At 39.2% G+C, this 22,665-nt stretch overlaps 2 protein-coding genes and 1 long non-coding RNA gene across 11 annotated transcripts in view; 1 reads left to right on the top strand and 2 right to left on the bottom strand.

The window, feature by feature from the left end:
* Positions 1-22,665, bottom strand: part of ADGRG6 (adhesion G protein-coupled receptor G6) — a 153,919-nt gene that overhangs the window by 75,768 nt on the left and 55,486 nt on the right. For 6 of the 9 annotated variants that reach the window (XM_043457459.1, XM_043457466.1, XM_043457467.1 and 3 more), the window contains exons 3-4: positions 7,924-8,268; positions 4,912-5,535 (exon numbers count right to left, since the gene is read on the bottom strand). In XM_043457459.1, coding sequence (XP_043313394.1) covers positions 4,912-5,535; positions 7,924-8,268 — 969 coding nt within the window. The remainder of the gene's footprint in view (positions 1-4,911; positions 5,536-7,923; positions 8,269-22,665) is intronic. The other 3 variants (XM_043457460.1, XM_043457464.1, XM_043457465.1) reach the window with 1 other exon arrangement.
* On the top strand, positions 1,949-14,652 carry LOC122434226. Its single transcript, XR_006267304.1, has 3 exons — positions 1,949-2,005; positions 12,647-12,705; positions 14,536-14,652. It is a non-coding gene; the product is annotated as an uncharacterized LOC122434226 (long non-coding RNA).
* Positions 12,330-22,058, bottom strand: LOC122434225. Its single transcript, XM_043457471.1, has 2 exons — positions 21,446-22,058; positions 12,330-15,998 (listed from the first exon to the last, which is right to left on the bottom strand). The coding sequence occupies exons 1-2, from the start codon at positions 21,904-21,906 to the stop codon at positions 15,791-15,793; spliced, it is 669 nt and encodes a 222-aa protein (XP_043313406.1). The 5' UTR covers positions 21,907-22,058; the 3' UTR covers positions 12,330-15,790.

The following is a 22,665-nucleotide window of genomic DNA, read 5'->3' as shown; positions in this document are numbered from 1 at the left end:
CTGTTAGCCTTTCTTCTCCATATTTTGTTCTTCCAAAATCTTGCTACAGAGAGGAGTCAATATTTATACAACTTGTAGTAAAAAGAGACTGACTTAGCTAACCACTCATCTCACACCTTACTTAATGACAATCCAAACAATAGTTGACAAAGCTAAAACTCTCAAGTGAGTTGCACTAGTAAGACAAATATTAATTCCTTTCAATTCCCCCTTTGTAATTGTTACTAAATTGAATTCAAATTTTTCATAAATGCATTTAAGATTATTTTTGGATGCCACTTATGCTCATAAAGAGTTTGGGTATCTTCAAAAGACAAAGTCCTTCGTAAAAATAAGTGATTTCATCTTTGTTATTTAAAAAAAATTCAGTCATCTAAAAATGCTACACTCAATAATTTGTTAGGAATGAACGGAAGGAGCCAATAGTGAAATCAGAGTTTTATGGCTCTGAGGGACAGAACTGTAACAACCGAAAATGAAAGGATAGGAATCCAAGAGCTGATGAAGTCTTGGCAATTAAGCGTAAAATTGCAGAGAGGAAAACAAAAGTCGGTCCAAATCCAAAAACGTCTAGAAAGGAAAAACATCAAAGTTGGATACTTAAGAATTATATCTTATCTCTACATTCACAGTGGTTAATAAATGGAAGTGATTAATAAATGCTTGTTAAATAAATGCAATTTGTTTGAACTTAAACTATTCATTGAGTTATACAGTACCACTTCTCAGGAAAGTCCAGTCATCAGTAAAATAAATAAAACTGGTATAGAAGGCATTGTCTGTTCTTTGTGGAAATTGATGGACATTAGCCACCTAAAACTGAATCATGGGCTTCCTTGATAGCTCAGTTAGTAAAGAATCCTGCCTGCAATGCAAGAGACCCCAGTTTGATTCCTAGGTCAGGAAGATCCACTGGAGAAGGGATAGGCTACCCACACCAGTATTCTTGGGCTCCCTTGTGGCTAGCTGGTAAAGAATCCGCCCATAATTCCAGAGACCTGGGTTTGATCCCTGGGTTGGGAAGATCCCCTGGATGAGGGAAATGCTACCCACTCCAGTATTCTGGCCTAGAGAATTCCAAGGACTGTATAGTCCATGGAGTTGCAAAGAGTTGGATACAACTTTCACTTTCACTTTTCACTTTCAAACCTGAATCATAACAGAGGCAGATGATTGAGCTTATAATTAAAGAGTCCATTAGGGAAACCGTCTATCCACCAAGGTTATAAACCCAGTACTGTTTAATAAAATTGTCTTAAGAAAAAGAATGATGATATAAAAAGAAAAACCTGCTGAAAATCAATTATATTTCAATTTAAAAAAAAACCTGTTGAAAATTTCTTAATTAGATATATTCCCTAACTGTGCTTAGAACAGCATGGGAAAATAAAAATACAACTATGAAGTTATTTAAAAATTTAGTAATAACATGTTGATTTTATTGCTAGGATAGTCAATATTTGAAACAAAAGGCAGGATGCTTTAAAAGGAGTCAATTCAGTTCCATCATCTTTTTTTCATATTAAAATTTACTTAGCAAGAGACCTTTGGAAAAATCAATTCATTTTCTGTCACAAGTTGATTCTGGAATGAAAGTTCATATTTAACAGATATTGTCAAGCCAATGGAATGTTAGGCATGAAATTCTATTTTCCTATTGGTTACTGTACTGATCATTAGTTTTGGGAAATTACCATTACCATAAACAGAAAGTCACGGTGTTCCGGAAAAAAGGAAAGGTTAAAATGTTAATAGAGCACACATTTTTTCATTTATTCAAGTTTTGCTTAAGTAACAAGCTCAGATATAATCTCTGTTACAGGTATTTCCTGTCAGTTAATAAGTGACTTGGGTTCTTCAACTCCCAAAGCTTATGATTAAGCAGCAGGAAACTCCCTCTCCCGTTATTACTCTTGAAACACAGTCCAGGATATCTGAATGTACGGAACGGGGGTGCTGAGAGTCACTGTGGAATGTCAAGAAGAGGAACTCAGACACTGACTGTGTAAGCCTGTGCTACTCCTTTGAAGTCATTTTGAAAACTTACCGATGGCTAAGCTCCACAAGCATAGATCTGATGCCTTCCAGTAACCGTAAGGCTTGGAAGGGAGTCTTAAAGACCGTGTTAAAGAAAATATGAGAATTCCCAAACAGATGAGAATTCCCTGGGCAAATGGACAGGAGACGTGCATTTTAGCCTCCCAACTGCCTCAGCCACTTATTTTATCTAAGCTTCGATTTCCTGCCCTGTTTAAAGTGAAGGGAGTGGCCTAAATTGGGATTCCCAAACGTAAGTGCCTCCCTAGGCCAGAAGCTAATCTAAACAGGGCTGGTGTGGGGAGAAAACGGGGGGTGGGGTGGGTGGGGGTAAGGGCCAAGGGGGCCTGGAAAGCCCCTTCAAAGGAGGCCGTCACCATTTAGCTCCAGCTGCGTTGGTCAGGCAGTCAGACAAACTAAGGTACGTATTTTTTTTTTTAAACCAGGGAATCCAAAAATTCATTTTTATGTGAAATCTAATTTTTTAAAGTTGAAAATCAATCATTATTTAAAAGTACTGCATGGAAATGCAAATAAATGAAAAGAAATCAATGTTGTCACCACTCGTGCCTATGGGCTAAATGAGCCCTAAGCGACTGGCCTGTTATCTCTGGCTCAAGAGATCTAGTGGGTCTTTCCCAGATTGTACGAAGTGTGTGCTTCAGAAAACGGGACCCTTTGATTTTTTTGTCTAGTTTCAGGGGTTGGCAGATTTTCTTTAGGATAGTGGGCCAGGTCATCTCTCAGAATCAATCTACTCTGTGCTAGAGCACAGAGGCAGCCACAGGTGATAAAAAACCTATGTTCCAATAAAACTTTAGTTACAAAACAAGTGACCTACCATAGGCCCTTCTCATTTGCCAATGCCTGGCCTAGAGGATTTCTTAGGAGAAGTTTAGGAATTTTGTATACTAGATTCCTCATAGTTTATTATAATAAGGTATTAAGCACTGGAGGGGGGAAAAAAACCCCTTATTAATTTTGTTTAAAACAAATACCATGCTAATACCTGAGAAAGCTAGTGTTCTGGCCAGCAGTGCTTTCTGTAGCAGAGATGGCTCCTGGGCCTCTGTCCTCCTCATCTGGACAAGAATTGGCTTGCCTACTCTAGCAGGACATCTCGTCTTCTAGTTCTGCTTATTCTCAAAGACAGTTTAGGGAAACACAGTTCTAAAACTGAACACTTTGGCTTCAATTTCTGACCTGGCTACTTATTAATTAAATGACCTAAAAAAAACAAAACAAAACAAAAAGATAAATGACCTTGGAGAAGCTACTTAAGCTCCGTGTACCTCAATTACTCATCTGCAAAATGGGGTTAATCATAAAACTCACCTCATGGCATCTGTGTTGCAGGAATAAGTTACAATGTATAAAGTGCTTAAAACAGTACCTAGAGCACAATACATATTAAAGCAACATCTAAATATCTAGCAAGTATTAATATACATAGCCAAATTCTTTTTCTAATTTTCTTCTGATGGTCATAGTTCTCAAATACCATAGAAATGCAAATATTAAATAGTCTATATTATGATTTTTAAATAATGGCCAACAATACGATGAAAACAGGGCCCTAAAGATAATCTCCTTGACTGTAGGAAGGGTACCACTGACCTCTCCTCACCGTTCACCACCCCACACAAAACACACACACTTGATTTTCTCAATTTCCTAGCGGAGTGAAAGACTTCTCAGGAGTCCCTGAAGGTTGTCCTCTGTAGCCAGTCTCAGACTGAGAGGATGTCGGTTTACACTGTTAACTCTTACAAAGTTCCAGAGTCTCCTTCTGGAACAGGGCTGTGGTTTACCCTCTTTTCAACAACCCACAAGGAAATACCTCTCAAGTGACATCACGTAACAGCCTCCCACCATCTGCAGGGCCACCGTGGACCACACTGAGAGATGGGCTGCCCACACAGGGAAGTGGGTGACAGGAGTCCCCCAGCTGGAAGGGCAAACACAGGTCAAGGATATAGGACAGGGGCCTCAGGTCTTCAGCATGGGTCCTATTTTCTTGAAAGTATTGGGAATCAAGTTGCAACAGAATTCCCTGCAAAATCACTTACAGATGACTTTTGAATATTAGGCCCCTTCTTTCCCTCCTTTATTGAGTTAACTCTGCGACTAAAGAACATGTTATCAACACTTTAGATTTAGTCATGTGACACTGAAAATTGATAATGACCTTTTACTTTTTATATCTCAGTCCTAGAGTAAAATAAGGACTTCCAGAATTGACTTATGTACATAGAGAGTACTTTATAGAAGTCTTTCTTAATGTAATTGTTATAACATGGAATTATATCTCTAAATATTTTGCAGTTGGCTACTCACAATAATAATGCATTTAAAGTCTCTCAAAGAGCAACCAAAAAGAGAAGAGTATTTGAAACAGACAACAAATGCTCATTTTCAAATAAGTGGGGGGAGAAAAAGAAAATTGATAATTCCTGATTATCAAGATTTTCCATAAAATGGACCATTCTGATATTGGCTAAATACATACCATTCTTTAAGGTGATGGTTGTTTAAGTAATGTAATGGAAACTACATTCCAGGATGACAAAGATCAGTTTCTCACTATACCATCTTTGTGATTAAAAACTGTAACATTAATTTCTTCTGTTTTGGTCCTGGAGTTAACATTTCTATCTAAGACACAATAATTGTAACTGTTGTTTATGCTTGGGGAAAACTGATATTTTATGGCATAGGAAAAACTTAAAAATGGTAGGACCGAAAGCCTTCGTTGAATATGTATGGTTTGTAATCATATACAAAGATGTCTGTCTATATAATTTCTTGTTGACAAACATATTCACAGAACAATGAGAAAAAAAAAAAAAAAGAGTGGCTATGCTACAAACTTACCACAGCTGAGGTTGCTTTCAGCTTTCAGAGCTAGGGTTGGGATATTCCAGAAGTCATTTTGCCAGTCCACCACATTCCCTTTCACACTGCAGCTGAGGTTGGAGAGGATTCTGGAACTCACGGTAAAATTCCAAAGTCGAAAATTATAAATGTCCCCTTTGAGAGAGCCAATGTCATGTTGGTTGGAGCCCAGCAACAATTTCCCATTTCCGGGAATAACTTTACTAGTGGTAGAATTGCATGAAACTGTTCCATAGTTTCTTTTGAAATTTACACCAATGGAGCCCATAGAACTACTCCAAACAATGCAGATCTGCTCAAAGGTTTCTGTGAAAATATCTTCCTTATCTTTCACAGGTAAAGCACTGTTTAGGAAGCATTTTGAGCCAAAAAATGATAGAAAGTAGCCAGTCTTGGTCTTTCCGAAACTGAGCAATTGTGGGAAGGATGCACCTGAGTAGGAGAAAGCTATCCAATCGCTGTCTTCTTTGCCCATTTTGGTTGCTTCAAAGCAGAGTGTGAAAGCTCTGAGCTCTGGAATAGAGACACTTTTTGCAACAGATACCTGGTAAGAATCAAGTGACTGGGGTAAAATGACCTTTTGATTCCTTAAGGACACCGCAACTAGAACAAAACACAGTAACAGACAAAGCATGTTAACTTCCAACATGGATTAAAGAGATGCAAAATGTCTGAGACCTCCAACCTCCACCTTCTCTGCTAATTGGCTTTTACCCACGGTCTGCCCCACCCTCTCCCCTTTCTCTGCCCACCACTCTCATATGCCAATACCAATACCAATAAGAAACCCCACCCATTTTAACTCTAGTCACAGTTGGCTCTCACACCTAAATCTTCCAGTTCTAGCTTCCAAAGTGATATTTTTTTTTTCTTTTTTTAAATCCCTGAACTGAAGGAGATTAAAAAAATTAAGGAAACTACTGGTTTCAGGAAAGTTCATACATTATGATTTTTAAAACTATGTTTCTTTTCAAACAATTTTTAAACATAGTAGCTAATAGTTCTGTTTTTCACTAACCATCACCTTTAATTTGACCCAAACACTCCTATACTACCCTTTCCCTTTGGATACCCCATATCTTACTAGTCTTTCCCATATCAGGTTATTTTAGGATCAAAGGCAAAGACAATTACATTGAGTAGAGGGAGTCTTGTAACAAAAACCAAACAAACAAAAATGGCATTTTAAGACACATTTCCTTGACTTCTGGGCATGTGAGCTAATTTCTGAGACAATACGGAGCAAAGGTTCAAGGACAGACATTGAATCTCCCTTGGCCAAGTCATTCTGCCTTAGCCCCCATGTCTATAAAATGAAGGGAAAGGCACCAATTATATATGTGGTTAATGAGAATTGAATAAGGTAATACCTGCAAAGCACCAGAGCAGCACCTGTGCCAAGCTGTATATAGCTAGCACTGATTACTAATATAGATGACTATTATTATGTGCATAATAAAATTAAAAATGTATTTAGCCTAGTCCTTCTGTGACATACATAAAATTATTAAGTAATACAATGGATTTCATTCTGGGCTCAAACAATAGATATTGGTAAACATTATGTACTGACTTGAGAGAGAAGTAGCTGTTTACACTGGCTTCATATGAATGCTAGTTTGAATACATTTTAATACACATCAAGAATAGCTCTATAGTAAAAAAAAAAAATCCTTTTAAATGTAAATATTCTGGTCAAAAACCCATGATGGAGTTTAATGAATCATGATTGTTTAGTCCACTTCTTAAATATAAAGCAGCATACAGGTCTACTTGGACTTCGCTGGTGGTGCAGTGGTAAAGAATCCCAATGCGGGGGAAGCATGCTCAATCTCCGGGTGAGAAGATCCCCTGGAGAAGGAAATGTCAACCCACTCCAGTATTCTTGCCTGGGAAATCCCATGGACAGAGGAACCTGGTGGGCTACAGTCCATAGGGTCACAAAAGAGTCGGACACAACTTAGCGACTACCTACCCAAAAAGATACAGTATAAACCCAGTATTCTATATGCATTGTGAAAATAAAAAGGCCGGAGGGAAATATGTCCATCAACATTCTATTAGTAGTTATGGCTGGGTGGTAGATGTGTAGGTAATTCTAATTTTTTTTTAAATTTTCAAATTTCCCGTAATATTTTATAACCTTAAAACATTATTTGAAAAATTAAAGCATGTATGTTTCAGTTAACCACATATATATCTAATGTCAATCACAAACAGTAAATAAAGATGTCTATCAAAAGCACAAATTGTAATAAGAAGGGTCAAGCATTTCCATAGTGCTGCCTTTCTTTTTTGTTTCTTTTTTTGATAAATAAAGCCTACTTAAGTAGCTCAGGATGGAAAAAAAATTATTACTAAATCTCATAGTCTTGAAACTTGAGTTTTCCTTCAGCACAGAAAGGTTCTAGAGAGAATGGTTCAATTTCAATGTTCTGTTGTGCCAGAACCTAGGAAATATGTCTGATAAAAATATATTTCTTTCTTTCAATTAGCCATTTTCAAGGGGCTTTCCTCAGGCTATGTTATTTATTAGCTTCAGTTACACAAAGCTCATTTTACATGTTAATGTATATTTTTATTTCTTATATTTGTTCTCCAGCATAATTCCTAAGAGCAACATCTTAAAAGCCTAAAATAAAGTGATTTATAAATAAGAATACTTTGAATGTTTGCCGGAGAGATATTAGAATTAGAGTCAATTATTAGCTGTGGGATATTCACAGAATCTTTCAAACAGCCTTTAAATGTTCTCCATGTAAACACTAGAAAAGTGTTTCAGCTCTACCGTAACCAGATTTTGGATCTGGTAACTGTATATTGCTAATGAGAATGCTCAGAAAATATGAACAGATTCCTGCTGCCCTTAAATTCTAATCCTAATCATTCATATTCACATAAAAGAGCATAACTGTGTCCTCTGGGCCTTGTGTTTATTGCTGAACATGATAAATGAAAGCAGAAGTTTGGCGCCGCCTTTGGTTTACATACCTCTGATGTAGCTGGCATTGAAACCTTTCTTCTGGATGCTAAAGTCACTTGAGAAAGACACATGCATCTCATTCGCACTTGAGTTAAATGATAGGCCTTTGGCAGTTGCTCCACAAAACTTCGTCTGGCTCTCTCCATTATCAAGGGATAATGAGTCATAAATGCAATTGGGAGCTTCTTCAATGTCGAAGTCATTAAACGTTATCTGAATGATATAGCCCGTGGGGGCTCGGAGGGTCCACATGCAAGCCTGGCTGTTGGGGTAGTCATTAGGGTAGCACGGAGAAGTGAAGGTCCCAGAAGGGCTGGAGAGGACCACCCTGCAGTTGGCACATGCCCACACTGCTGGCCAGACAAAAGAGAGACGGAGAGAAGGGCTGGATCAGAGGTGTGCAATAAACCTGGAATACCACACTCAGGGGACAATCAAGCAGCAAGCATTTTTAAATAGCAAAATACAATCATCAACATTAAAAGGAAAATGAAACCATCTCAAGGAAAAAAAGAAAAACCAAGAGAGCAACAAAAAGTAAAAGGAAAATACACAATTTTAGAGCAATGATTTTTTTAAACTTGGGGGAGGGTCATAGACACTGAGAATCTGATAAAAGTCAGGGAAACTCTCTCCAGTAAAATGTACAGGGCCCCTGCACCTAGCGAACAATTTCAGGGAGTACATGAAGTCTTAGGAGGTAACACTCTGGATTTCACTAAGGTCCACTGACTTTAATCTTAAAGGATTAAGGATCTCTACTCTAGAGACTGAGCTAGGGTGGAGGGGATTTTACAGAACCATAAATGAAGAGCAATATTACAAAACTTGGAAGACAAAGACTTAGGAAATAAATGTTTAAAGAGAAAGTTAGCTAGTAGTACAAAAAAATTTGACAAGTTATCATTTGGCAAATTACATTTTTTTCTAAAATTCAAATACATAGCATTACTATGGAGAACAGTGTGGAGATTCCTTAAAAAACTGGAAATAGAACTGCCATATGACCCAGCAATCCCACTCCTGGGCATACACACCGAGGAAACCAGATCTGAAAGAGACACGTGCACCCCATTGTTCATCGCAGCACTGTTTATAATAGCCAGGACATGGAAGCAACCTAGATGCCCATCAGCAGATGAATGGATAAGGAAGCTGTGGTACATATACACCATGGAATATTACTCAGCCATTAAAAAGAATTCATTTGAATCAGTTCTAATGAGATGGATGAAACCTGAGCCCCTTATACAGAGTGAAGTAAGCCAGAAAGATAAAGACCAATACAGTATACTAATGCATATATATGGAATTTAAAAAGATGGTAATGATAACCCTATATGCAAAACAGAAAAAGAGACACAAATGTACAGAACAGACTTTTAGACTCTGTGGGAGAAGGTGAGGGTGGGATGTTCTGAGAGAACAGCATTGAAACAAGTATACTATCAAGGATGAAACAGATCACCAGCCCAGGTTGGATGCATGAGACAAGTGCTCAGGGCTGGTGCACTGGGAAGACCCAGAGGGATGGGATGGAGAGGGAGGCGGGAGGGGGGATCGGGATGGGGAACACAGGTAAAACCATGGCTGATTCATGTCAATGTATGGCAAAAACCACTACAATATTGTAAAGTAATTAGCCTCCAACTAATAAAAATAAATGGAAAAAAAAAAACAAAACAAATACACAGCATCACCTTGCATGTGTGAAATACTTATGGTTTTGAAAAATACTTTCACTTCTTCCACTTGTTGATTTTAGTTGGCAATTATATACCTCTATGATTATCTCATGTAGTCACCCACTCAGTGAATATTAATTGAATGTCTTCTCCATGCCAGGCACTATTCTAAATAGTATATACCATGAGCAGGAAAGACAAAATCTCTGTCTGAATGATTCTTACACTTCAGTTTTGGACCCAAAGATACAAACAATAGTATAATGACAGATAATAATTATGAGGTAGAAAGAAAAGTAAAGCAATCAATTATTTCACAATTATTACTTACCTAGAGCCTGGTCACCAGCTAGAACCAGAAACCAAGATCTACTGTCTTTCTATTTAGTGATGCTTTTGAAATTAATATTCATGTTGCTTTTAAACATTTATGTAAATGTAGGCAGCAATCTCATTTATTCAACATTCTGGATAAATAAACTGTGCACATTTTATTTGGTCTGACCACATTTATGTGGTCATAAATAACTGACCACATACACTTTCAAACAGTAAAAGACTTCTACTGTGTTAATGGAACTCACTCTCAACTTCCTGTGTTCTTCCCTCTTTTACTGGGTTGAGTAGAATGAATATACAATAACTTTTCTTAAAAATGGTAGTTAGTGTAAGTATTACTTATTCTTCTATGATGTGGTGATATATTCAAGGATTTAGATGTGTTATGTTACATTGCTCAAGGTAGAGTTTTCTTTTTTCCTGTCCCTGGGGCCACCTTGTGTTATGGAGGGGTTTGTCAACTCTGCCCCACATCCATTCTTTCTAACTTGCCCTCTGTCCAGTTCCTCCTCCATAAATCTCCAACGTCTTTTACAGAGCTGAGGATAGACAGGGAAAAAGATCTATGATCATCAAATGTTAGCCAAATGCCTTCTCTTACCCACCCCTGGAGCGCCGAGCTCCTCTCCTTGGAGCATGATTAAGAGCAGCTGGGTGAATTCCTGGTGTGGGATGATTTTGCTTATTGTCTCGATCTCCCACGATTCTCTAGGCTCAACAAGCAAAGGTCATAGTCACCATCTGACCCCTCGGGACCTCACGGCACCCCTGCCACCTGGGAGGCCTTTGATAAAATTTGTTAAATGTATGAACAAATAAATGAGTTACACAAAGAGTTGGACACAGCTGAGTGACTGAGGGCACACACATACAAATGAGTCACATGACTAAATTAAAGAATGACTATAGTATATGAAAGTGTCAACCAAAATCTAAGCCCCCAAAAAGAGTGTATCATATCTAGGATATCTCTTCGGATGAGGTTTTCAGGCTCTTTCTTCCAATGATTTCACTCATGGCATGAGATTGAGATGATGAGGGCCTACCTCTCTGACATGTTTAGCTTTCTGTGACTGTACCCTGGGCTCAGAATCAAGAACTAATCCTGGTAGATTAACAGTAAAGTATCCAGCAGAAGGCACTGGAGATTATAAAAGAAAGAAAGAAAGGAAAATAAGATACAATCTCTGAGTCATCCCAACATGCAGACAGCATTATTTTTCCATAATGAGATGCTATCCCCGACATCCTTTACCCAACTAATGTTCATGATTTCCTTTACATTATTTTTGCCAAATTCTTCCCAAGAGCTAATGAAAGGTATAAAAAAAAGTCAATCTGACTCACCACACTGACCATGTAACCTTGAACAAGTTAATCTCTCTGTACCTCAGTTTCACCACTTTTAGTTCAGTCGCTCAGTCACGTCGACTCTCTGTGACCCCATGGACTGAAGCATGCCAGGCTTCCCTGACCATCACCAACTCCTGCAGTTTGCTCAAACTCATGTCCATTGAGTCGGTGATGCCATCCAACTGTCTCATCCTCTGTTATCCCCTTCTCCTCCTGTTTTCAATCTTTCCTAGCATCAGAGTCTTTTCCAATGAGTCAGTTCTTCGCATCAAGTGGCCAGAGTACTGCAGATTCAGATTCAGCATCAGTCCTTCTAATGAATATTCAGGACTGATTTCCTTTAGGATGGACTGGTTTGATCTCCTTGCAGTCCAAGAGACTCTCAAGAGTCTTCTCCAACACCACAGTTCAAAAGCATCAATTCTTTGGCGTTCAGCTTTCTTTATGATCCAACTCTCACATCCATACATGACTACTGGAAAAACCATAGTTTTGACTAAATGGACCTTTGTTAGCAAAATAATGTCTCTGCTTTTTAATATGCTGTCTAGGTTGGACATAGCTTTTCTTCCAAAGGGCAAGTGTCTTTTAATTTCATGACTGCAGTCACCATCTGCAGTGATTTTGGAACCCAAGAAAATAAAGTCTCTCACTATTTCCATTGTTTCCCCATCTATTTGCCATGAGGTGATGAAACCAGATGCCATGATCTTAGTCTTTTGAATGTTGAGTTTTAAGCCAGCTTACTCACTCTCCTCTTCCACTTTCACCAAGAAGCTCTTTAGTTCCTCTTTGCTTTCTGCCATGGTTGTGTCATCTGCGTATCTGAAGTTAATGATATTTCTCCCATTAATCTTGATTCCAGCTTGTGCTTCTTCCAGCCCAGCGTTTCTCATGATGTACTCTGCATATAAGTTAAATAAGCAGGTTGACAGTATACAGCCTTAATGTACTCCTTTCCCAATTTGGAACCAGTCTGTTGTTCCATGTCCGGTCCTAACTGTTGCTTCTTGACCTGAATACAGATTTATCAGGAGGCAGGTAAGGTGGTCCAGTATTCCCATCTCTTGAAGAATTTTCCACAGTTTGCTGTGATCCACACAGTCAAAGACTTTGGCATAGTCAATAAAGCAGAAGTAGATTTACACTGGCAGAAATAAAAGCACCCACTCCCCATGGTTATAGGGAGGACTGGATAGATTAGTATTAGAATGTTCTAGAAACTGTACTGGCCACACAGATAGCACTATTTAAGTGTTGGCTATTATTGTCATTACTATAACAAAACCTGTGCATCAATAATTTAAGAAAAAAAAGTAGCACCCCATCTTAACAGAAACTCTTTTTCCTTTAGGCATCCATTGAGACAGAAAAGACAGAGAAGACTCCCATAATCATCATTTTAAAAAGCAGGTAAAGCATTCTTCTATATGATTCTCATTTACAGTAGCTTAACTGCATTTAGAGATAATGCTACCAAATAGTGATGATCTTAATTGGATGAAATGTCATTAAACTAGGCACAATATCATCATGTTCATTATACTGATGTTTATAGATCCCAGCAAAGGGCTTTCACATAGGTTATCTCACTTGGCATCATAACAACCCTGGGAATTAGTATCTCCTCCATCTACAGAAGAAACAAATAAGGCTATTATAGATTATATAAATTGCCAAAAGTTACATGTCTAATTGATAGGACCAAGGTTCAAACCAGCTCTTCTGAATGTAAGTCCAGTGTTTTCCCAGAGAAGGAAAGAAGTTGCCAAGATTAAACAAAAGATGATGAGTCCAAGTCTTGTTTTAAGAGATAATGCTTTTTAATGGGCAATTTCTTAAACATAGTGTAATCACCCTGGTTTTGTTGTTTAGTCATTAAATTGTGTCTGACTCTTTTGCGACTCTTGGACTTGTAGACCTCCCGAATCCTCTGTCCAAGGGATTTCCTAGGCAAGAATACTCGAGTGGGTTGCCATTTCCTTCTCCAGTAACCACCCTAAAATTAATATATTTTAAGAAACTAATTTTGAAATATTTGAGTAAAGAATGTTAGAGAGTCTAAAATGTAGTGCTTTGGATTTGTCCACTTGGAGCAATAAAATATCACTGCTAATTGATTCCTATTCAAAGAGCCAGTACCCGAAGAAATTATTCTCTCTTGAAGGCGAGGCTACATAAAAAGATGGTTACAGTAGCCACTGAATAAGGTCTTGGGAAAACCAGAGTTAATATCTTTTAAAAGCTACCCAACTCAAAACATCTGGCTCAAGTTGTTCTCAAAGACAAATATAATAACATATTCACACCCATACTTTATAAAAGCAAAGTTTTCAGATAATCTAAACAAACAAACTAAATTCCACCCTTGGTTCTTGCCTATGCTTGCAATGTTGAGTAATAGTTCACTTCTGCTTATTTTTACAAAACTTTATTCCTCAAAGAAACTCAAATCTGAATTGGAAAACCTCCCAGTTATGACAAAGGCTATCTCAGTTTATACAGAATATTTAGATATAGATTTAATAACCATTATCTCATTTTTTTTCACCTGAGGTTTGGATTCTTACTCCACCTTTGCTGCAAGTACTTCTCTATAAATCAAATACTATGTTCTTTAAAATCCAAGACAGGAGTATCAGATCCCAAGAAATAAATCAAAAGAGATCAATTTTAGCTGCTTTTAACACAGATCTGTAGATGAAATGGCTGATATTCCTATACTGTGTTAAACAGTGAACAAAATGAATGCACCTAAATTAAACCTCGGGTTTGGTTTGGTTTTGTTTAACCTGAATGTGTATAAAACTGGCCCCAGTGAATTTGTTGGACAACTTGGCTGGTGAAGAAGTATCTCTAGAAAATTTCCCTTTAGTTGCCTGATCAGTTTGCATCTCTTTGAAGTCACTGTTTGAATTATCTGTACGAATCTCTTAAGTGAATTGCTTAAAAAGGTTTCAAATATTTGGCAGCCTTGGGGGTTTCTGCAGATGAAGCCTAAGGGCAGCAGCGGAGAGCTGTAGAGTCAGCCTGCTGCCTCAATCGTTACCAAACCAGGGTAGCCGCAAAGCATTTCCCCTGATCAAGTGGAATGCACCAGATATAACATCCCTGAAATGTAAAATACAAATAACACTTTGGATGCTGGCAGGCGTTAAATAACTAGTAATATACAGAACTGAACGACATCATCGAAGTATTTAAATCCAAGTGATTTTAGGTCTCTGTGTGTATTTTCCTCAGGATAGCAAGGCATCTGAAGGCAGTCTGGCTGTGACATCTGCGTTTCTGTTAATGTGACAGACTTGGCAAGCATGCCTGGGCTCCTCACCACTCCTCTTCAAGCTGGGCGCTCAAAGATAGCATTTCCGCGCAGGGCAAAGTCACTCTTTCACCAAGGTTACACTGGTCGTTCCACCCTCCTGCTAGAACAAGCTAGGACATTCGTTTGCTCCCAAACTCGTCCTAAAACACTGGTTTCCCCAGAGTTAACCAGAAAATCGTCTGATTTTCCTCTGTGATGTTTCAACCTGAAAATATTTGTCAGAAGCACCACAAATATGAAAGTGCTGGAATAAGTTGGGCTAACTTAGGCTTACCCAATGGTTCAGCAGTACAGAATCCACCTGCCAATGCAGGAGACTCAGGAGACTCGGGTTCAATCCCTGGTTTGGGAAGATCCCCTGGAGAAGGAAGCGGCAACCCACCTCAGTATTCTTGCCTGGGGAATCCCATGAATGGAGCCTGGCAGGCTAAGTCCACGGGGTTGCAAAGAATTGGACAGAACTGAGCACACATTCTGCTATTCTGCTGCAATAATTTAAACATGGTTCAAAATGTCCCACTCTACTTCAGTCAGTTCAATTAAGTCTGACCTCACTAGAATATGAACAAGAAGTTGAAATGAAGGTTCCTTGGTGAGACAGCACCATTAAGCTTGAATAATTTTTTGAATCTCCAAAGAAATCCATATGCACAACACCCTCAAACACATTTCTGTCTTCTGTGTTACTGTTAATGTTTAAACTTTGAATCTTCTTTCCATAATCACCTTGGCATGAGAACATTCCCTATGTAACTGCAAAAGGTAATACTTTTGAAGATCCAAACAAGAGAACTACTGTTAATCATTCTAGAGTCGGCTGAGCATGTAGATATATATCCTGTGTAAGAAGATTAAGAACCCAAGCACATGTGCATGCATTTGCACACACACCCACACACATTTTCATGGGAAACTATTCTCTCTTAAGCAATCGCGTCTTTTCTCCAGCTGTTAAAAACACAGTCTAAAGGCAATGCACCATTTGAAACAGTCTAAAGCTGCCTGCTTATAACTTACTCTACTTTCTAGTTAATGCATTCAAGTCTCTTATCCCCTTCCTCCCTGCACTGCAAGCCCCTAACTCTGTATTAATCTAGGCATGGACGTTCTCACTCCATGCACTCACAGCCTTCTGTACACTGCTGAAAGAATACTCAAAATCAGGCAGATTATTTATACTAAAGAGGATTCCAATGTGATCTCACTCACCTTCTTCAACATCTGATGCCTCTGAACACTCCCTGATTCTGTGTCCTCCACTCCGTTCCCACTGTCTCCTTGATTTCCTGCCTTTCTCTCTGCCCCCTCTGAGCACAGCTCTGCTCTCCTGGCCCTGACCTCAGCCAGCCGCACAGCATCAGCTGGGAGCTTGTTAGACCTACTAAACAAAATTTGTATTTTAATGAGATTTTCTGGTGATTCCCCAGTACACTAAAATCTGAAAAGTGCTCCTTTAAGTAATGACATACTACAAAATCAATTCGCAATCTCCACACATGTGCCTGCTTCCAAGAAGATCTATCTGCCCCTCCTGCATCTTTATTAAAATATTATTTTGTTATTTTATTTTTGGCTGCGCTGGGTCTTCATTGCTTTGTGCAGGCTTTCTCTAGTTGTGGCGGGTGGGGGGCTACTCTTGTTGAGGTGAGTGGGCTTCTCACTGCCTCGCCTTCTCTTGTTGCAAAGCACGAGCGCTAGGCACTCAGGCTTCAGTAGTTGCAGAGCGTGAGCTTGGTAGTGGTGGCTCGCGGGCTGTACGGTGGGGGATTAATTACTCCACGGCACGGGAAATCTTTCCAGACCGGGGATCGAACCTGCGTCCCCGGCACTGGCAGGTGGATTCTTATCCACTGTAAACCTGGGAGGTCCCCTCCTGCATCTCTTAGTCATATTTGTACCATGACCCCAGAGGAGGACCTCTCACCTGAAGAGAATCAAATCAGGGGCTTGGCTGCTCAGTCAGATTACCTCTCTATGAAGTTAGAGACACAAATTTTTCAGAGAATGATGAACAACAGAATGACAAAGTTATATAAACACAAAGGTATCAGCTTCCTTTGCCACTTGCAAACAAAGACACTGATGAGCAAATAGAGAAAAGAGAAAGAGAGAAAATGTAAGAACAGAGAGATAAGGGAAAACCAGTCCTCTGAAAAACAGAGACTCTCATTCTAGACACTCCATGTCCAGTCACCAGCAGAGGAGCTGTTCTTTGTGGCTTGAGCTTGGATCCTTTGACCAGAACTCTCCTACCATGCCGCTTCTTCTCTTGATCCATTGTTTGTAGATTTCTGATCACATAACCAAGTCTGCCCCAAGCCAACCCTTATAGGGCTCTCCTCTGTCTTCAGCTCTTCCTCTCCTCACTCATTCTCGCTGGGTGATCTCATCCAGAGGCCTTCCTTATGTCCAAATGCAGATGACATACATGTTCTACTGTACACCAAACCATACTCATGCATGTCTGCTCAACTTGGACACTTCACAGATTCCTCGATCCAAACACTGTTCCTCCAACCACTTATTCATGTTCTAAGTGCTAGCTGTAAGAAAATCACCCAAACGAGAACTCTGAATATCCCTTCTCTCTTCTTTCCTCTACGCCCCTTAAAGTGGTTTGTCAAGGGCTATGACATCATTTTCTTCATGGTTCTTTCATTTCTCCCCTTCTCTTGTTCCTGTGGCCACTTAGTTCTTATCTTTCCTCCCTTAGAAAAAAGTTCAGTAACTAGTCTTTTTGTCAATAGTCTTGTTATCTCTGACTCATTCTCCCCATCACTACAGGAAATATCTACGAAAATGAAAGTGCAAGTATAAAAATATTTACTCTAATTCAAAATCTTCTCTTAAATTCAATGAAGCAAGCGTCTTTGAATGACCATATAGTGCTCCATATTTGTCCCGTTTGCATTTTCTAATTCGTCACTCAACAATCCCCAACATCCATTTACCCAGTAAAGAGTTATTAAGCAGCTATGTACCTGGCACTGTGGTCTGGTGCTGGAAATAAGTTGTGAGCAAGATATAACCCCAGATTTTATGGAATCTATCAGTTCAGTTCAGTTCAGTCACTCAGTCATGTCTGACTCTTTGCAACCCCATGAATCGCAGCACGCCAGGCCTCCCTGTCCATCACCAACTCCCGGAGTTTACTCAAACTCATGTCCGTCGAGTCGGTGATGCCATCTAGCCATCTCATCCTCTGTCGTCCCCTTCTCTCCCTGCCCTCAATCCCTCCCAGCATCAGGGTCTTTTCCAATGAGTCAACTCTTCGCATGAGGTGGCCAAAGTACTGGAGTTTCAGCTTCAGCATCAGTCCTTCCAATGAACACCCAGGACTGATCTCCTTCAGGATGGGCTGGTTGGATCTCCTTGCAGTCCAGATTACTGCAAATACAGATAAATAAGTAGATAGTGATAATACAATGTGAAAATTGCTCTGATGGTGCGTGCGTATGTGCTCGCTCAGTTGCTCAGCCGTGTCTGACTCTTTGTGACCTCATGGAGCCCGCCAAGCTCTTCTGTCCATGGAATTTCCCAAGCAAGGATACTTCAGTGGATAGCCATTTCTTCCTCCAGGGGATCTTCCTGATCCAGGAAGAAAACCGATGTCTCCTGTGTCTCCTGCATTGGGACACAAATTCTTTACCACTGAGCCACATGGGAAGCTCATGATGGAGCAGGTAGACGAGTAGATGACTGCAACTACCTAGGTTTAGGTTTTGTAGAAATAGAACCATTTCTAACAGCTGAGAAAGAAACTGAGGCCTAAACATGCAGCAGATAAATTGGCCAATGGAAGAGGGGAGACAGAGGGGAAAAAGAGAGTCCTGCACAGTAGGGTCACCAGGTTGCATCAGCTTGTGGGTGAGAGACAGCATGAATTGTTCCAGTAACTTAAGAGTTTTGTTTAGCTGAAGCAGAGTGTACAAAATGGGGAGAAACATTAGATAAAGACGGCAAGCCAGGCCAAGATTAGATTCTGCAGTGTTTTGCAAGCAATGCTAAAGAAAAATTTTTTAAATGGAATATGAGCAGTAGGGAAAATTAAAAGGTTTTAATTATGGGAAAATAAAATAATCAGATTTGTATTTAGCACATTTTTAAAACCTCACCCTTGTGCACATAAACACACAATTACCAGTGAACAAAAACTGTTGTAAGAATAACTGCAGCCTTATGCAAAGGGTTTGAGAGATGACAAGAAGAGAGACAAAAGACAGAAAACTATCCTGGCAGCTCGTTTGTGGAAAGAAAAAAGCAGTCACGGTGGTAAAGGAAGATTAATTCTACTAAGATTCAGTGAAGCAAAGCCTAATTGTTGACAGGTAAGATCAAAACACAGCAAAATGACCAATCTAGTGTTTATCAAAGATGTCTTACTTTGATGTATTATCTCTTTCAAAAAAAAAAAAAAAAACAGGAAACTATAAAAAAACAAACACTCACCTAATGTTCATTTCACTTAAGAATGCCACAGAAAACCTGGGATTATCTAGGCAGCATTGCAGGGTAAAACTGGTTTATGTTAGTATTACCCAGAAAAGTACTGCTAAATCTCACCAACATAAGTGGAGAATGTCTTAGCATCATAAAAGCTAATTATAGTTCTAATACCCATCAAGGCAATGATGTCATTACTGGCTAAACAGCACATGACTAATTCCTTGAGCACTGAATGCAGCTAATGAGATATCCATGTAAAGTGCTTGCTCATAGAGAGATGCTCAAATAATACTCATTTATAGTGTTGTGACTGTGGTTATTATTTAATAGCAGAGCATGTTAGTCATACTTTGGTTCGTTCATTCATTTATTCATTCAATTTTCTGGGCCCCTACTTCCATTCATTTTCAGTTTTCTTTTAAATATCTTTACATTTATGTTTATCAGAGGGTGGTCAGAGGGAAAGTAGGATTAAAAGGTCCTTTTTATTATGGGTGCAGGTGTGGAACCTGAAATTAATAGCTAGAACTAGTTTTGGTTTTAGAAACTTACCCTCCAAATAAGTTGGGACAATATATTAGGAAGAAGATGGCAGTAGGTGCATCTTAGCTCAAATTTTCCAAGTGAGCCTTTAATTTGAGGATTAAAAAAAAAAAACACTCAGGTCTGTGCACTTAAATAGGAGCAATTTAAACAGTCAAGGTTTGGAGCAAAGCAAATTATCAATGCAACTGGATAATTCTGTCCCTTTATGCAGTACTTTTTAATGTAAACAACTTAGTAATAAGGAAGAATTGATGTAAAAATTACATAATATAGATTTTAAAAAATAAAGAAAGATTTTTTTCAGTACAACTTTCCATTTTATACATAAATAGGTTGTTTAAATATGCTGTCTAACTGCCTTAAGTTAATCCATCACTGGAATTAATTACTTTTCAAAATATTTATACAGTGTTAACTTTGCACATAAATCTCAAGTATTAGAGAAGTGTGTGTGTGAGAGAGAAATAGATTATCTCAAGTTTTAGTAAATTCTAAAGTGGAACTTTGAAAAATTGTCTGTTAGTCCAACTTCTTTCTAGCTAACTCACAAGTTCTAGCTGATTAAAAATAAAATTATTATGGTAAAAAACCATTATAGTAAGAACAATATGCTCATGAAGCTGAACTAGAAGCTTTCTCAAGATCCTTTCCAGATCTAAAATTATTACCATTCAAGGTATTTTCTTAATGTGAATACATGCCATATAAACCCATATAAAGTCATAAACCCATCTTCTCTGGAGGTGAAGAGAAAAAAAAATAACTGCAATAACAACCAACATTTAGTGAATGACTACTTTGTGCCAGGTGAGAGGGGATTAAATTGTCTTCTTGAAATAATCTATGGTTATGTGAACATTTGGGACACATGACAAGTGGATCACAGTGGGTTCTGCTCTTGGCTCGTGACTGGCCTTGGTTTCCATATTTGAAGGAAATGCCTTTTCTGGTTCTAAAACTCTAGTGGAGTGACAGATCAGAGCTTCAGCTGCCCCTCCACTGGAAGAAACTTCTGGGAGAGTCATGAAGACATTGGACGCTTCCCCAAGGAAAGCTCAAGAGATTATAAGGAAGAGGGTCTTTTCGCGTATTCATGAGTCCCAACTTGTTTGTGTTATTTGTCCACATTGGAGCCATAAATCAGCCAGTGCAGGCTGAATGCAAGTGGAGTTTAGTGCTCTGCAAACATCCTGGCTTCTGGGATATATTCCGACTGCTCAAGAAATTTCCACATCTTGCTAACAGTACTAATTGTGCTATTTTGATATTGCTGGCTTAGAGTTACAGAGCAAGTTGTGACAGATTGTGAAGATTTAGAGTGTGGTTACATCAAGGGAAAAAAAATCACCTTCCTTCTACTTAATATAGCTGCTTTTGTATGTTCTTGATGCCTACCAGCTTACTTTATAAAAGAAAAAAAATAATCTATTACTTTCATAAAGTGAATACACTTACTGAACAATGAGGCTGAACTTTGGTCTGCTACTCTATTGCCAAAATGTTTATCTAATTTCAAGCTGCACTGGGCTGGGGAAGAGGCGATGTAGGGGTAACATTGTACAGACGCTGGCAGGTTATTTACATCCAGGCAGCTTCATCAGCTTCTCCACAGTTAAATGGCTTCACCCCTGCCCCGGGGAGCCTTCACACCAATCACCAGTCTGCAGCAAAAACACACTGGAAGAAGTTCATGAAGTTCACCACGCTGGATAATTACAAGTTACCAGGATAGTATAAAAATCCACTTGCTTACTGTCCTCTTTCAGCCAGCTTTATTTTTAAACTGCAGAAAAATGGGAGAGTGACTTGTTTATAGGTGAGTGAATAAAGTCACACCTGCAGGCAAGCCAGAGAGGAAGCCAAACCACCAAAAGCGGGTGGGTTGGGTGGTCTACACGGCAAACAGGGTCGCGTGTGTCCCGTTGGAGGTGCTGATCTAAGAACAGAAGTTGGTCAGTGGCAGGAGGGCTGAGCCGGGCGGACACACCTCTGTCGCTGGAGAGTGCTGGAGGACTCGGGCTGCTCAGGACTCTTCCACCGGCTTCTGGGGAAGCCGAGCCATCATTGGGTCTTCCGTAAATTGCTCCTACACCCACAGGCACCATTGAGCTTTGCGGAGTTGTTTGAGGGAAGTGTTGTGTTAAGTCGATCAGTTGTGTCTGAGTCTCTGCCACCCCGTGGACTGTAGCCTGCCAGGCTCCCCTGTCCATGGAATTCTCCAGAATACTGGAATGGTTTGCCATTCCCTTCTCCAGGGGATCTTCCTGACCCAGGGATTGAACCTGGGTATGCTGCATCGCAGGTGGAATTTTTAGTCTGAGCCACCAGGGAAGCCCATTAGAGGGAAAGAGAAATATTATTTTAATATAGAGATTCCTTTCATGATCCCATTCAGAACAGCAAGTGGGGAAATTTTGTAGGGTGTTATCTAAGGAAGTTATTTTGAAATAACAATAGGTATAATACTATTCTTGCTCAGTAGCAAGTATAATACAAAGCTCAGTCACCCCCGACTCATCAGACTGAGCCCCAGGAATTAATAAAATGACATTAAGAAGGTCCACCTTACAGAAAAACTGAAAAGGAAATCCAAACAATGGCAATGTGGGATTCCAGGATAAATACAAAGCTCTAGATACACACATATCATTTCCCAGGGAAGGATATATGATGAGAAGGCCATGTGCCATTTTGGCATCAAATCTCCATTCAAAAAAGATGGTTTAGGTTTCTCGATTCCTTCATAGTAATTAAATTAAGTAGGAGATAATTAAGATAACATCTTTTCTGAAAATCATTTGCTAAGATAATTTGAGTAAAATTTCTATTCAAGGCAATCAAAATTATTTTCTTCTCCAATAACTTTTTGTTTGGGGGATGAGCAAGACATTAGGCATTTTTCTGAAGGACCACTCAGCCAACGTGGTTCTGTCCCAAGCAGAAGGACTGCTAGCCTCACTGTGCAAAATGAGCCAAAACAAAAAATATTTGCTTGTAAAGTGATATTAATAGTTTGCACATATGTGATTTTATTGAAAGGAATACTTTTTTAAATT

Source organism: Cervus canadensis, chromosome 33 (assembly GCF_019320065.1).
Source record: "Cervus canadensis isolate Bull #8, Minnesota chromosome 33, ASM1932006v1, whole genome shotgun sequence".
NCBI classification, from domain to species: Eukaryota; Metazoa; Chordata; class Mammalia; order Artiodactyla; family Cervidae; genus Cervus; species Cervus canadensis.
This window is presented reverse-complemented; position numbering and strand designations above follow the sequence as displayed.